At 40.3% G+C, this 16810-nt stretch overlaps 1 protein-coding gene across 1 annotated transcript in view; it reads left to right on the forward strand.

The window, feature by feature from the left end:
- Nucleotides 1-16810, forward strand: part of SUSD2 (sushi domain containing 2) — a 289389-nt gene that overhangs the window by 143490 nt on the left and 129089 nt on the right. Inside the window, exons 16-18 of the mRNA XM_088449259.1 lie at nucleotides 2845-3012; nucleotides 9981-10155; nucleotides 11269-11470. Of these exons, the coding sequence (XP_088305385.1) occupies nucleotides 2845-3012; nucleotides 9981-10155; nucleotides 11269-11470 (545 nt within the window). The remainder of the gene's footprint in view (nucleotides 1-2844; nucleotides 3013-9980; nucleotides 10156-11268; nucleotides 11471-16810) is intronic.

Here is a 16810-nt window from a genome sequence, read left to right on the forward strand (position 1 = left end):
ACAACTAAAGATAAGTAATGGGTGGGGAACAGCATTTGGAACTAAAGAGATACTTAGAGGGGGCTGCAAAGGGAAACTGGAGACACTTGGCTGGAGCTAAGTGCCACATGGTGTTCCATAGAGAGGGGGCTTACAATGAGAGATACTTGGAGAGTGCCACATAGTGTTCTATAGGGAGAGGGGGGGCACACAGGGAACTATATGGGGACAGGAGGGCTGCAATTAGAGATACTTGGAGGGGGCTGCAAAGGGAGACTGGAGACACTTGGAGGGGGTTGAGTGCCACATAGTGTTCTATAGGGAGGAGGGCGCATAGGGAACTACTGTATAGAGAACTATAGGCTGCAAAGGGAGATACTTGAATGGGGCTGCAGAGGGATATACATGGGGGGCTGCAAATGAAGAGACTTCGATGGGGCTGCAAAGGGAGAGATTTAGAGGGGACTGCAAAGGGAGAGACATGCAGGGGTCAATAGGAGATATGCAATTGAAGAGAGACTTAGGAGGCAATAGGAGAGAGACGGAGGGGACAATGGGTAAGAATAGCACAGTTTTTTCTTTCATTTTTCTCTTTCTTTTTAAATAATTATTTAGTTATTTTGACCCAAATACTTAAAAAACAGGACTGGTTATTAATTATTTTGGTTTAGGGATGCCTTGAAAACATTATTGAGACCCTAAGGGTGCCTCGAGCTGAGAAAGTTTGAAAACAACTGACATAGAAGACAGTGTGCATAAGATCATCGTGAAACCTGTAGACAGATTAGGCCTATATTCTTATACTATGGTACCTACATCTGGACAAGACAAACAGAATGGTCAACCTACAGACATTCTAGCTCCAGATCTCCAACCCCCCCCACCCCCACAAAAAAAGATGACCTTTAATCTTGGACTAATGAACTTCCACTTCAATATGCTCTTAATGTGCTGGTAGTAAACAAGTATTTCCTCAGGGGGCGGTTAAAGAGAGGTGGAGGCCCGTGTGCAAACTACTCCGTCCGGGCCTCTTCCTATCTGTGATTTGTTGGTTGCTCTATGTAACACTCTTTCAGTGCACTGGTTTTTCTAAATGTCATCAGTTTATTGTGCCATTAAGAACCATCATTAAAGATCCAATTTTGTTTTGTTGCTCTGCATTGCCCGATCAAAATAGTAATTTAGAATTATCTTTTATTGTTTGTGCTTGTTCTGATCCTTTTTGTTTTAATGCAGTACAAACAAATTCGACAAATTATCATTATTGACGTAAATGGCACTTGCAGGAAGTTTTACTTAAAAGGAAATAAAGCTGATAAACACCCAGCAAACAAGATAAAACATATACTCATACTAGATCCCAAACAAACCAGCTTGTAAACCAAAACGTACACATCGATACATTTGCTGATTATTGTACTCACTATATAGCATTGGATGACATCCAGACAACAATATCAATTGAACTCCAATGAAGGAGTTTCTGAAAATAATAAATCTCACATGAAGTTCGAAAGAAATTAATGCATCCATAAACATTTGCATTAAAGCAAAGTTGTTTACAGTTATTCAGATACTTTTGGCCCTCACTGCACACTACTATTCCAAGGATCTAGCATATTTATAGAATGGAATTTATATAGAGCAATATTCACAATACATCTCTGTCATTTTCTAAAATGTGGGATCCTTAGACTTCATTCTTTCATATTCAACCCCCCTTTGCTTAGTTACTTGCACACTGTGGTTCTTCCCATTTGGATCTATACCCAAACCCCCTCCCTTCCCGCCTTTGCTCCTTTCCTCTCCTGAGAATTGCCATATCCACCTATCTTGTATCCCTGTTATGCAAAATTTGGTACATCATTATTTTGTTTGTTTTACAATTGGAACCCTCTGTTCATCTTATATACTATTTTAACTTCACCAGTTTTGTTTCCAGTGGATCTCATGTAATCAAATGTGTCTGCTCTATTCTTGTCCTATTTTCTGTATATATTGATGCTTGTACCATTCCATAAATAAAGTCTTTAAAAAAACCAAACCATGCATTATGGGTCCTGTCATCTACTGTATATTTATCAGGTACACGATATTGGGAGAGAATTAATAAGTGGCAACATGTTTATGAGCAGTACAGTCTACATATAAATTGTGTAAAACCCATCAGCATTTAATCTTCTGTTTAATACTATTAAGAACATTTATTGATTCAATGCAGAATATATTGGGTTACATAACATGATGACATTACTTAACCTTAACTCTGCAGTTTAAATAAGTAACAAGTAATTAAATTGATTTATTAGTTGCATAATATCAATTACACAACATATATTAAAGTTGTTTTAGCTTGTGTATCACCTCATTCTTATACTATGCAGGATTTAGGAATATGCGTTACATTAAATAATGTAATATAATCACAAAATATAATTTACACTCAAACAAACTTACATAATGGTTGGTATTGCCTATTAAATCATGTAAACATATATACCATGATCGACCATTACTAATATCTCCTTAGATGTGTATGCCACCTTGGATACCTAAAAGTTATGAAATTACCCCATATAGATAGATGGACATTTATGTTTAATAGTGCAAAGCAAAATATACAGTTACCTGTCAGCTTGTAAATGTCATTTGAAAAAAAAATCAAACGGATGATTTGTTGGTTGCTCTAAATAACACTCTTTCTGTGCACTGGTTTTTTCTAATGTCATCAATAGATTGTGCCATTAAGAACAGTCATTAAAGATCCAATCTTGTTTTGTTGCTCTGCATTGCCCGATTGAAATAGCAATTCAGAACTATCTTTTATTGTTTGTGTTTGTACTGATCTTTATTGTTTTAATGCAGTGCATCCTGGGAAGGTGTCAGAGTCTGAAAAATGCACACTAGTGAATGAAACCAAATGGCAGTATTATGGGACACCAAATACAGCGGGCACACTGACTGTTACATGGGATCAAAATACCTTTAAAGAGAACTCAGTAAACATTGAAGTCTGGGGCTACCAGGAAACAGGTAAAACGTCACAGTTCATCGTACTAAATTATTTATTTATTCATTATTTATTTATTTAAGTATCCTCAACTAACAAAGAGGACTTACCTTTTTCATTACAACACTACTTTTTTGTGGTTGTTGAATGACATTATATATAAAACACATTTAGATATGAGGACCACTTTATGTAAATAATGTCTTGTTTTAATTTCAAGTGTGGCCATACAGACACAGGTACAGCCGAGTCTACAAACTGGGATTGTAATGTGGCACTTGGGGACACTAGAAGGATAGACTACAGGACAGTAAGACAGCAGTATCAGTCCTTCCACTTCAGTGAATAGCCATTTGAAGTTCACTGATCTCCAGAGGCAGAAGGTGCACAGATTCCAATTCACAGCAACTGCTAGAGCAGTAGTGAGATTGACAGATCTTGGGAGAGGGGTGATAGGGCTTGCTTCTATTGGACTAATTGTTCCGGCCTGATGGTTGCACTCCTTTTTGTAGGCATATATGTGCAGCGTAACTTACTAGCCAAATAAGGATCTTATGTACTGATCATATAAGGCCTGATTTCAGTCGCACACAACTCTGGCTGTTAACACTATTCAAGATTATCAGCAGGCTGCACATGTGCCTTAAAAAGCAATTGCACACTTTTCATGCAACCTTGATGGAGGATACGAGAGCGTCCGGTTTTGTTCCTTACATGGATGGATCTCTCCATCCATGAAATGGCGTTTCTCTGTGCTGCTACCTTGCAAACACATGAAAAATAATCCTTCTCATTGGAGTGTTGCGAGTGTGTAGCTAGACTTCCATGTTTGAGGCATGTGTACAGAGATGGCACACCTGTTTCTAACAGAACTTTGGTGTGAATACCAATGCTAATGGTGATATAAATAGTGGGCAGTATAACCCTGCGCATGAAGCCAAACGGATACTTGCATTAGAATCAAATGAGTAAATCTGGCTGCTTCCAACTCATAATCAAACCCATAATCTAGAATTGTATACTAGAAAAATTGAGCTACAGTGTCAAACAGTGATAGTATGGAGGGTGTAAGAAGGAATGTGGCCTAAAAAATAACCATTTGCATTGGAAAATAAATGGGCTGTATCCTTACATGTTTATTGCATCCACCAGAGCTTGGCCATGATAGAACATTGTTTTTATAGTACATCTCTAATCATTTGAAGTAGTTCCCTTATATATAAAATTCATTAGTCTGTTTGTCTGGTGTTTATTTATTTGTCTGTCTGTCCGGTTATGCATTCGGACACCCCTGCACCTATTGGGATGAAACCAACGCGAGGTGGTCCAGTCGGATTCAGGCCAGGTTAGGGTTCCCAGTCGGACCTCCCGTTGGTGTATGCTGGGCAGAACTTTGACCCAGGGAACCTGTTCTGGGCCTTCCACTGGATGGATTTGGATGAAAACTTCAGAGTGATAACATTGGATCCAAGAAGACATACTAGGGGTCGAAGGTTCTGGTCGGACCTCCCATTGGTGTATGCTGGGCAGAACTTTGACCCGGAAACCTGTTCTGGGCCTTCCACTGGATGGATATGAATGAAAACTTCACAGAGTAGTAACAGTGGATCCAAGAAGACATACTAGGGGATTGAGGTTCCGGTTGGACCTCTCGTTGATGTATGCTGGGCAGAACTTTGACCCAGGGAGCCAGTTCTGGGCCTTCCACTGGATGGATTTGGACATCACATAATAAAATATTGAAGATTTAAACCCGGGCAAAGCTGGATACTTCGGCTAGTAAGTATATATATATATATATATATACAGGCAGCACAGACAGTGTTATGGTTAGCATTACTGCCTCACAGCACTGAGGTCGTGGGTTTGATTCCCACCACGCCCTGTGTGGAGTTTGTATATGCTCCCCGTGCTTGCGTGGGTTTCTTCCGGGTACTCCGGTTTCCTCCCACACTCTAAAAATATACTGGTAGGTTAATTGGCTCCAAACATAAATTAACCCTAGTGTGTGTGGGCGCATGTGATAGGGAACATAGATTGGAAGCTCCACTGGGGCAGAGACTGATGTGAATGGCCAAATATTCTCTGTAAAGCGCTGCGGAATATGTGTGCGCTATATAAATAACTGGTAATAAATAAATAAAATATATATATATTCCACAATGACAGGCGGCACTCAGAGACTTTAAATTTATAAACCCTCACCAGAGGGATTTATTAGTGCAAGTGCACTTGACCTGCACTTGCACTAATAAATCCCTCTGGTGAGGGTTGATGGATTTCAAGTCTCTGAGTGCCAACTGTCATTGTGGAATATATGAAGTAGGGGTATTTACCCCATGAGGAGGGCACCAGAGCCAGTTGGGCTGCATGCCCTATGTTAACAGTCCTGGAGGAGCGCATGTTTTTGCATACATATACAGTCAGGTGCATAAATATTGAGATATTTACATAATTTTCATATTTTGGCCTCTATTCACCACCACAATGGCTTTGAAATGAAACAAACAAGATGTGCTTTAACTGCAGACTTTCAGATTTAATTTGAGGGTAATTACATCCAAATCAGGTGAACGGTGTAGGAATTACAACGGTTTCTATATGTGCCTCCCACTTTTTAAGGGGCCAAAAGTAATGGGACTATCAACTCAAAAGCTATTTCATGGACAGGTGTGGGCTATTCCCTCATTATTTCCTTATCAATTAAGCAGGTAAAAGGTCTGGAGTTGATTTTAGGTGTGACATTTGCATTTGGAATCAGTTGCTGTCGACTCTCAAATTAGATCCAAAGAGCTGTCACTATCAGTGAAGCAAGCCTTCATTAGGCTGAAAAATCAAAACAAACCCATCAGAGAGATAGCAAAAACATTAGGTGTGGCCAAATCAACTGTTTGGAACATTCTTAAAAAGAAAGAACGCATCGGAGATCTCAGCAACACCAAAACACCCGGAAGACCACGGAAAACAACTGTGGTGGATGACAGAAGACTTATTTCCCTGGTGAAGAAAAACCCCTTCACAACAGTTGGCCAAATCAAGAACACTCTCCAGGAGGTAGGTGTATATGTGTCAAAGTCAACAATCAAGAGAAGACTTCACAAGAGTGAATATAGAGGGTTCACCACAAGATGTAAACCATTGGTGAGCCTCAAAAACAGGAAGACCAGATTAGAGTTTGCCAAACAACATCTAAAAAAGCCATTACAGTTCTGGAACAACATCCTATGGACAGATGAGACAAAGATCAACTTGTACCAGAGTGATGGGAAGAGAAGAGTATGGAGAAGGAAAGGAACTGCTCATGATCCAAAACATACCACCTCATCAGTGAAGCATGGTGGTGGTAGTGTCATGGCGTGGGCATGTATGGCTGCCAATGGAACTGGTTCCCTTGTATTTATTGATGATGTGACTGCTGACAAAAGCAGCAGAATGAATTCTGAAGTGTTTCGGGCAATATTATATGCTCATATTCAGTCAAATGCTTCAGAACTCATTGGATGGCGCTTCACAGTGCAGATGGACAATGACCCGAAGCATACTGAAAAAGCAACCAAAGAGTTTTTATTTTGGCTAAAAAGTGTGATGTTATGCAATGGCCAAGTCAATCCCCTGACATGAATCCGATTGAGCATGCATTTCACTTGATGAAGACAAAACTGAAGGGAAAATGCCCCAAGAACAAGCAGGAACTGAAGACATTTGTAGTAGAGGCCTGGCAGAGCATCACCAGGGATGAAACCCAGCGTCTGGTGATGTCTATGCGTTCCAGACTTCAGGCTGTAATTGCCTGCAAAGGATTTGCAACAAAGTATTAAAAAGTGAAAGTTAGATTTAGGATTGTTTCGTTTATCCCATTACTTTTGGCCCCTTAAAAAGTGGGAGGCACATATAGAAACCGTTGTAATTCCTACACCGTTCACCTGATTTGGATGTACAGTAATTACCCTCAATTTAAATCTGAAAGTCTGCAGTTAAAGCACATCTTGTTTGTTTCATTTCAAAGCCATTGTGGTGGTGAATAGAGGCCAAAATATGAAAATTCTGACAATGTCCCAATATTTATGCACCTGACTGTATATATATATATATATATAATATATATACATACACACGACAGGCTTAATCCACGGCACTCAACCATCTGGGCTGCCCTTGGCATGTGACCACACCATCTACATAAAAAATATCATACAAACTCGGCACTCACATGCTTTTCAAACTACAACTCCTTTGAACATAGGGAATGTTGGTTCCAAAATATTGCAATAATTTGTTAAGCTGACCACCACTTCACGGTCACTCCCATCCGGCTAGTCTCTACACTGATTCTCAGATAAATGAACTTGATCTGCCATCTTTGGCTCAAGCTGCATACATTTTAAACATGAAACTGGGTCCTGCCTTAAAGAGACAGGACCACACCCAGGGCTATCAGTTACTAAGCACCTGGAAAAAGAAAAAAAGTTTGTCTTACATTTGAAAAACAGGGTGCCCTAGCAAGTGTGACCACAAAATTTAAATAAACGACAGGCTTAATCCACGGCACTCAACGATCTGGGCTGCCCTTGGCATGTGACCACACCATCTACATAAAAAATATCATACAAACTCGGCACTCACATGCTTTTCAAACTGCAACTCCTTTGAACATAGGGAATGTTGGTTCCAAAATATTGCAATAATTTGTTAAGCTGACCACCGCTTCACGGTCACTCCCATCCGGCCAGTCCCTACACTGATTCTCAGATAAACGAACTTGATCTGCCATCTTTGGCTCAAGCTGCATACATTTTAAACATGAAACTGGGTCCTGCCTTAAAGAGACAGGACCACACCCAGGGCTATCAGTTACTAAGCACATATATATATATATATATATATATATATATATATATATATATAATTAGAGTATTCTATATATAGTGTATATATATTAGGAATATCAAGCTAGGTGGCGATAGTGTGCCATGGATTCTGTGAGGGGTTGGAGGGATCCTCGCACACAGGAAAGAGAAAGGTGGTGCGACCACACCTAATGGCTGCCTAGTGGATTCAGTCCAAGGTTGTACTAGGCAGACAAGTATACAGCTCAGGTGGGGTTATGGAAGCCAGTCAGGCTGCCTGTGGAAAGTTCAATTTGGCCTGTGGCAGCTATAGAGCCCAGTGTGTCAATCCAGGCCAGTGGGAGGCCAGGAGGCCGTTTCCAGACCTGTGAGGCAAGAAGGACCACATATCTCTGACTTTATTTGTGTGAAGTGGTGGCTAATAAGCCAGGCCAGGAGGCCAGTGTCCATACTTGCATGCGGTGTAGGGAGGAACACAAGAGAGACTTTGTTGCCACCAAGCCAGGCCAGGAGAACGTGTCTATACCTGTGAGAGACAGGACTAAAGACTATGACTGTATTATGTTTGCAGACTAGTTGCCCATTATAGAGAGGGGCCAAGAAGTGAGGTAGTGCCCTGAATGGGGGCTGGGTCGTTTATTATGTTGTTCTTGCATTTCACCTGAAAGCTGCGTCTGGGCTCTTAATATGCACCTATATACTGCACCATTGGCCCAGCTATCAAGCTAAATTACCCCAGTTTATCACTATGGGCCGTATTCAATATGGGGCGAAAAGTTCATTATCGGCGATAATTTATCGCCGATGACATCATTTTCGCCTATTTCCAATATCCCGATATTCAATTTCATTGACTTTTCGCCGGTGCAAAAAGCCATTGTAAAAAAATGGGGATAATTTTTCGCTTGCCTGTAGCAGGCGAAAAAAAGTGCAGAATTGGGGTTTAGGGGTGCAGGCTTAAAAAAAATAGCCTGCACCCCTGGGAATGGTCCCTAAAAATAATCTGTGTTAAAAAAAAGTGTAAAAAAAATAGGGACACCCCAAAAAATTGATTAAAATTTTGGGGTTTAAAAAAAAAATAGGGAACACTCTTCTAAATTAGCAGAATGGAGTCCAGAGGGGTTCCCTTATATGCGTCAGGTGTTTTATTCATTGCTGGAGTAGCGGCAGGTGCATTTTTGCAGAATTTTTAAAAATCATTTATGGGACTTAAAAATATGCTTGCATCCATTTTCAAGTACCCCAAATTTGATGGGAATAGTTATTTTTCCCATAAAACCCTTCTAAATGTGTTTCTGCATCACCTTCGTCAAAGCCACATCTATGCACCTGCTGCAGCTATTTAAATACCCGACTTTCTTCTGCAGGCAAAAACGGGGGTACTCATACTGATCCCCCAGGTCTGGACATCTTTGGGGGGGCTCCTAGGATTATTTCACAAAAATTCCCGTATTTTTTCGCCGATCCAAGTTTTGCAGGTTCCCGATTTCGCCTACTTTGAAATTGAATATGGGGAATAGCAGGCATGTGCACCATACTTTTCCACCTGGAAAAAAAGTGAAGGAGGCGAAAAGTCTAGCAAGCGAAAAGTCTGGACTTTTCGCCTCAAATTGAATACGGGCCTTTATATATACAGGTTGAGTCTCCCATTTCCAAGTATTCCGAAATACGGAATATTCCGAACTACGGAAAATTTTTAGCATGACAGAGAAAGTGAAACCTTTGCTTTCTGATGGTCCAATGTACACAAACTTTGTTTAAAGCACAAAATTATTAAAATACAGTACAAAATAACCTTCAGGCTATGTGTATAAGGTGTATATGAAACATAAATGAATTTCATGTATGTACACAAACTTGTTTTGATGCACAAAATTATTAAAAATATTGTATAGCATGACCTGCAGGCTGTGTGTATAAGGTGTATATAGATCATAAATGCATTGTGTGTTTAGATTTGGGTCCCATTGCCAAGACATCTCATTATGGTATGTAATTATTCCAAAATACGGGATATTCCGATATCCAAAATAGCCCTGGTCCCAAGCATTTTCTATATGGGAGACTCAACCTGTATACATACATATATTAAATCATTTTGTATTTGTTTTTATATATTTTTCCTATTCTTCTATAACTACCAGGGGTACCTTATACTAGCTCTTGGACAGCCTCGTGGAACTATCTGTATACACTGGTACATCAGCATGTCAATAATGGCACTTACACCTTCTCACCTAAACCAGCAGCAGATGAATATAATGCCTTTGAGTTTGGAAGTCTCAGGATTGTGCCACATCACTATGCCGATGGGGAGATGTAAGATATGTGTCTGTATTATAATATTATTGTTATGTCTATAAAATTCTAGTGTAGAGGTGAATGTAATATACGTAAGACACACAAAATAGAGCAGCCAGAGGGACCTTTGTTTCCTATGGGACACTTTTTACCATGCTACACTTGTGCAGCGCCTTTGTCAGTGTGTTAAAGTGTAACATGTGTTAGCATCTGAATGAGCAGGAGTTTGCTCTGTGGAACAAAGTTTCCTGTGGCAACGTATTTGCTTTTTAGCATTCTACAGTCAAGCAGTGATATGTAACAACTTGTAAATGTGTGTTAATTCATTTCTTGCTCTGTATTGTTACATTGCATCTGTCAGTCATTACTGGGGGTGGATCATTAATAAAGGATTTACATATAGTTAATTATGTAATCCATCTTAGTCCAACAATGCTGAAATAAAGGTAGGGCACATAATTAAGGTGAAGCAGATCCCTTATTAAACAAGTAACAGAGATTATGATTTCAGTCAGCACTATTAGCCGATGGATACTTGTTCCAAAGTGTATTGGTGATCACCAGCTTGTCTGCTATAGACACTATATCTATGTAATCCCATTGCCTATACATTTATGTGACTCTTTCCATAAAAGACATGGTGAAGAATTTGTTTCAATTAATTTCAAATTACTTTATAAAATAGAGTTTTTAAATCTTTATGCCGGGTACACTAAAAGATATGTCATCCGATCTGGCCGGACGACATATCCGGCACATAGGGCAGTGTGTACCTGCTATGGTGCTGACGATGCACACTCCCAGCGACATCATCTGCTGGACCTGCATGCAGGTCCGACGGGTGACATCATTAGCCGAATGCAGCATGGCCCCAGTCGTCGCTCTATCACTGCCAGCATCGTCAAGTGTGTACGCACTTGCCGATGCCGGCACCCCGCCGGGTCTCATCACTAAAGAGGTTGGTACACACTAGATATCGTCTAGTGTGTACCAGCCTTTACAGTAGGACATAATATTGTATATTCATTTTAGGTAATAAGCCATTTGGAAGGACCTAATACACCATCCGAAACACAGCCATCAAAACAGTAGAAATGTGTGTTTGTGATCACAGTAGTTTATTCTCTGCAGGAATGTCCATTCAATATGGAGCGTGGATCATGCCATGGCGTGGCACCTAACTGAAGACTTTCGCAGGGACTCTGCTAGATGGGCACATGATAAATGTCTGAAGTGGCATCAAAGTGACAAGGAGCTTCCTTACTTTCTCTCAGAGATCATCGATTGCCCGTGCACATTGGCACAGTCCAGAGCAGACAGTGGCAGGTTTCATGTACGTTGTTTATAAAACAAAAGTCCTGTGGCTACTTCTGCATACTGGCACATTATGGTAGTTTTACAGGGCTGCAAATTTAATACTCTGCCTAGAAATACAATTACTGTTTCTGTCCTTTGCTTCTGGAGAAATGTCTGCACTTTAGTTATAGTACTTAAGGGCCGTAACTAGGGTAGTGCGACCTGTGCCATGGCACAGGGCACCACAGGGCAGGGGCACTGTTTGGGCCTGTCAATTTTCCTGTTTATTATCATTCTCACTTGTAGCTTCCTCTTCTTTTATCCCCAGCATCTCCTCGCCTCCCCTATCTCTTCCCTAGCCCTTCCCCATGAGGCCATGGCCCTATTTCAGTTGCACTTATGTCCCTATATAAAAAATGGAGGGGCGCCAATGCTCTCTCTGGCACAGGGCACCAAAAAGTCTAGTTACGGCTCTTGTACTTATCTGTGTTATTTGGGAACATGGGATTCAAAGGATACTTTTTCTGTATATTATATGTTGTTTGACATTATACAGCTGAAATAGCCATCATATGAGTCCATTACATTACAATGCACACACCATAAACCTGTGCCCTCCAGGGTATCACCAGCCTGTGCCCCTACAGAAAATTACCACTCTGTAGTGTGGCAATGGCTTCCTACCATTACAACACGTGGTTCTATAAGCTTGTCTCTGTGTAGAAACTCTAATGTCAGAAACCAAGTTTCTTGCAAATAAGAGAGCATTCAGCTAGCATGAGATGCACCAAGCTTTGAATAATGAATGGTGCAGCTGATTGAACAGCAGCACTTATCTCATAGGAGAATTTGTGGGGCAACTACTTTAATGCTTAATAGTAAGAGAAACTGATGATATGAAAAACAGACTAGCATAAACATGAAGTGATCTAATATTCCTTGATAAATAAACAAAACTATATAAGAAGGGCGTAAACAGGTTCCACCTTAAATTAAATATTGCTCAATGATAAGTATTATCTAGTTTGTAATTACGCCAAACCCTGTACATTTTTCATTTCATGTAAATTCTAGCAATAAATTACAGCTAAGTTTAAAAGCCTATATAAACTAAAACAACTCTCTTACTATAAATATTATGTAATCATGAATTTGAAATGGAACCTGCCATGTGTATTGCTATGCTCTACATGTGTAATAAAAACAGTGTGTTTACATATGTCCCCATGCAAACGCGTTGCTCATCAATAGTACTGCATGCATGTTGGCCCATCATGGGCCTGATCAGGGGTGCACGCTAACTGCATGCAATGCCAATATGCACGCAGCTGGCCAATGTTGTATGTACTGTGCATGCGTCCTGGTGGCTGCCCCTGGGAGACGTAGAATAATTTTTCACGCATGAATTTCAATGGGCCGTCTTGGAAGGTAACTGGGGGGTGGCTTGCTGGACGTGCATATGTCGCTTACAGCGATTGCATCTAAAGACACAGTAGCGCTGGCACAGGACGCCATGTTCATGTCTGCAGACTTTCTGAGGCGTATTAGCGTTGCTGCATGTTGGCGCCTCAGTAAGAACAGAATTGGTGGCTGTATTAGCATAAAGACGAGGCTGTAGCAAAAGACGACCAATATATAATCATCTTATTCGGCCTAGTACTAGAATATGTACATTCACAGCCAGTATATATTTGTTCATACAAGTTCTAGGTTACTATAGCGGCACAAACTCTCACACCTGTTACTAGCAAGAACACATCATCAACTATATAACTGTTCAATTTATTCACTGTGTGACATACAAACACCTAGTAATCCAATGGCAGATAGAGTACACCGTTACGCAATTAATACAGTCATAGAGCCTCATTGCAGCTACAAATCTGATCTTTACATACTTGCATAGGGACTCATTTACAGTTGGGCACATATACTCTAGTAACACAGGTGTAAATTGTGTAGTGTAAAAAAATGCATTTACTTTTATTTTTTAAGTTGTAAATATCTTGCTATAAATTCAATTCAAAATAAACATGTAAATGTCTCCGCATGAGGATACTTTTAAAGCCCATCACAAAAGTCTTTAAGCTTATACTCTTGCAGCTACATACTGGAGACACCAGTCACTACCATGAGTTCATGATAATGCATGACGTTTTATTGCAAGCAAAAATAATTCAATAAAAAAATGAAATAAAAAACAGTGCTCATCCCCCAAATACCTCTTTCCCAAAGTAGTCCCTCATAGCCTAGGCCGGTAGCAGCGATAGCATGGAAATGAAAAGTATGGAGCCTCCCCCTGCAAATGCTATGACATGTTGGGGTGGTGACAAGGGAACCTGCAGTCCCCCTGTCATAATGTCAACCAGCTCTAGCCTGTCCAACAATGGCCTGATTTCCCTTTGAGACTCGGGTGTACCCTACAAAATACTGCCTTTGCAAAAGCATTAGTGCTTTTCTCAACAGGATATGTGCTGCCAACTGTAAAGGTTAATGAAGGAGAAACAATGGTATTGGGCTGTTTTCATAGGAGAGATATCATAATGCTATAGCATACTATGACATTCTAGAGAATTTGTCTCTTTGTAACAGTTTAGCGAAGGCACTTTTCTGTTTAACCATGAACTGTTCCATGTACAAAGTGAGGTCTATCAAAAGATTATATGGTGAGTTTGGTATGGAAGAACTTTACTGGCCAACACAGAGCCCTGGCCTCAGGATATCAAACACCTTTGGGATGAATTGGAAAGACAACTGCAAGCCAGGCCCGATCACCCAACATTAGTGTCCAACCTCACTAATGCTCTTATAGCTAAATGGATGGGAATCCCTACAGCCATGTTCCAAGTTATAGTAGAAATTATATATATATATTTACACACACACATATGTATGTATATATATATATATATATATATGCATGTAAAGAAGAACGGAGGGCACTCCAAGAGACTTGGTAATTATAAAGAAAAACGAGGCAGACACCAGAGTGTCAAATTCAACGTTTCATGATCTACATCATTTCGTCAGGAACACCAAACATATAAAAAACACATACCTTTATAGTAGACAGTCACCCAGTGTCAAGCTCGTGTCTCCGCTGCCCGGGGCGCGATGACGGCATCTCAATGCGCATGAAGCGCCGGCGTCACGACAGCCTTAGGGGGCGGGACCCGCAACAGTGTGTAACACCCATCACCATGACAACACGTCATGACAGTAAATGACAGTGTAAACAGTTTGGTTAAAAGGAACAGTGCTAATCCATATCCGTGTACAAACAGGAATAACTTAATTTAAATGTATAAAGATAGCAATAATGCATATGCCCAAAAACAAGGCATCAGGGAAGAAAACATCTAGAAGTCACAAAATATGGATAAAACTATACAGTGAAACAAATATAGCATACTTTTAAAGAAAACAAGATAATGTACTTTTAGAGAAAACAAGATAATGTAAATTGCTCATTAAGCCCTAAAGGAGATACAGTCTGGAGCTCATGTATCCAGAACGCTTCCTTACGCAGCAGAGCCCTGCCGCGGTCTCCTCCTCTCAATCTTGGAGCAATCCAGTCAATCATCTTGTATTTCAAAGATGCTAAATTATGGCGATGTACAACAAAATGCCTGGGCACCGGAAGGTCTGAATTTTTGCCCTCTAGGGCCATCTTAATAGAGGAGCGGTGAAGCGCCATCCGCTCTTTGAACATCCTCGTAGTTTTTCCTACATATAGAAGTCCACAAGGACACTTAATGTAGTAGACTACAAAACGAGAAGTACAAGTCAAGGAATATTTGATCTTGTATTTCTTCCCTGACCTGGGATGTAAGAACGAGTCACCAATATCCAGATACGAACAAGTGGTACATCCGAGACATCTGAAATTCCCCGGATTCCTACTTAGAAAATGGGGATGTGCTTGAGCTTTCTTGCCAGTAACGTCGTTCTGTACAAGAATGTCCTTCAAATTCTTTCCTCTTCTATAGCACGGTAGCAATGTTTTGTTCCTCAAGGCGGGTAGATCAGGATCCTGATTAATAAGGGGCCACGCTTGCTTAGCTACTTGGTTTAAGTGACCGCTTGCTGTAGTGTAGTCACTCACCCATATAATTTTGTCACCCGTATTTTTTTTGGAAGATGTTGCTAAAATGTCATTCCTATTTAAGGCCAACACTCTCTCCTTGGCTATTTTAAGTCCTTTCGGATTATACCCTCTACTTATGAATTTTTTAATCATGAAATCAATCTCTAACGTAGCTTCCTTGTGGTCACTGCAGATACGAAATGCTCTAAGGAATTGAGAAAAAGGGAGCCCTCTTTTAAGTGGTTCAGGGTGATGACTCCCTGCTTCCAAAAAGGTATTCCTGTCCGTGTTCTTATGGTAGACAGAAGTACATAGTAGATTGTCATTGACATTAATCAAAACATCTAAATAATGTATAGACTGATGACTTGTTTCATAGGTAAATTTAATGGTTCCTTCCAGTCGGTTGATTTCGTCAATCATATTCCTAAAGTCATTGTCTTCACCATCCCATAATAGGAATACATCGTCTATGTACCTAGTGTAGCCCTTAAGTTTCTCGGCTCTGGCTGCTACAGCAAAAAATAGGTCTTTTTCTACTTCAAACATAAAAGCATTCGCAAAACTCGGTGCGACACATGAGCCCATTGCGCATTCGAGTTTTTGTATGTAAAATTGACCATCAAATATAAAATAGTTCCGAATTAATGTAAGCTCTAGTAACCTCATGAAAAAATCAATGTCTGGGCCCACATACTTGGGATTATTGGTAATCAACCGTCTGGTGGCCTCCATGCCAGCCCGATGTGGTATGCTGGTATAGAGGCCTACCACGTCCATGGTGCACAACAAATATCCGGAATAACTTTTTTGCCATTCTCCCAATTTCAATAAGAAAGCAGTAGTGTCTTTCAAAAAGGTTTGCTCAGATTGTATAACGGGTTGTAAATAAAAGTCAAGGAATTGTGCCACTTTGTAATATAAAGAATCACGTGCAGCTATAATCGGACGACCTGGTGGGGAGACGAGGGATTTATGAATTTTTGGGAGCGTATTTAATAAAGGGGTGACAGGAAACTCTTGCTGTAATCCTTCAGCTATTTTTTTTGAGATTATATTATCAGTGGACGCCTGTGTCAACAACGAGTCTAGTTCCCTTTTGAATGTCATCGTGGGATCCTGTGGTAATTTCATGTAAACCTCATTATTGCTAAGTTGGAAATACATTTCTTGTTTATACTGTTCAAGATCCTGCACCACAATGCCTCCTCCCTTGTCTGCCGTGTGTATTATAATATCCTTGTATTGCTTCAGATCCTGTAGTGCTTTATACTCTCCTTTATTTAAATT

The sequence above is a fragment of the Taudactylus pleione genome, unplaced genomic scaffold (assembly GCF_031769625.1).
Source record: "Taudactylus pleione unplaced genomic scaffold, aTauple2 ptg000479l, whole genome shotgun sequence".
In the NCBI taxonomy this organism is placed as follows: domain Eukaryota; kingdom Metazoa; phylum Chordata; class Amphibia; order Anura; family Myobatrachidae; genus Taudactylus; species Taudactylus pleione.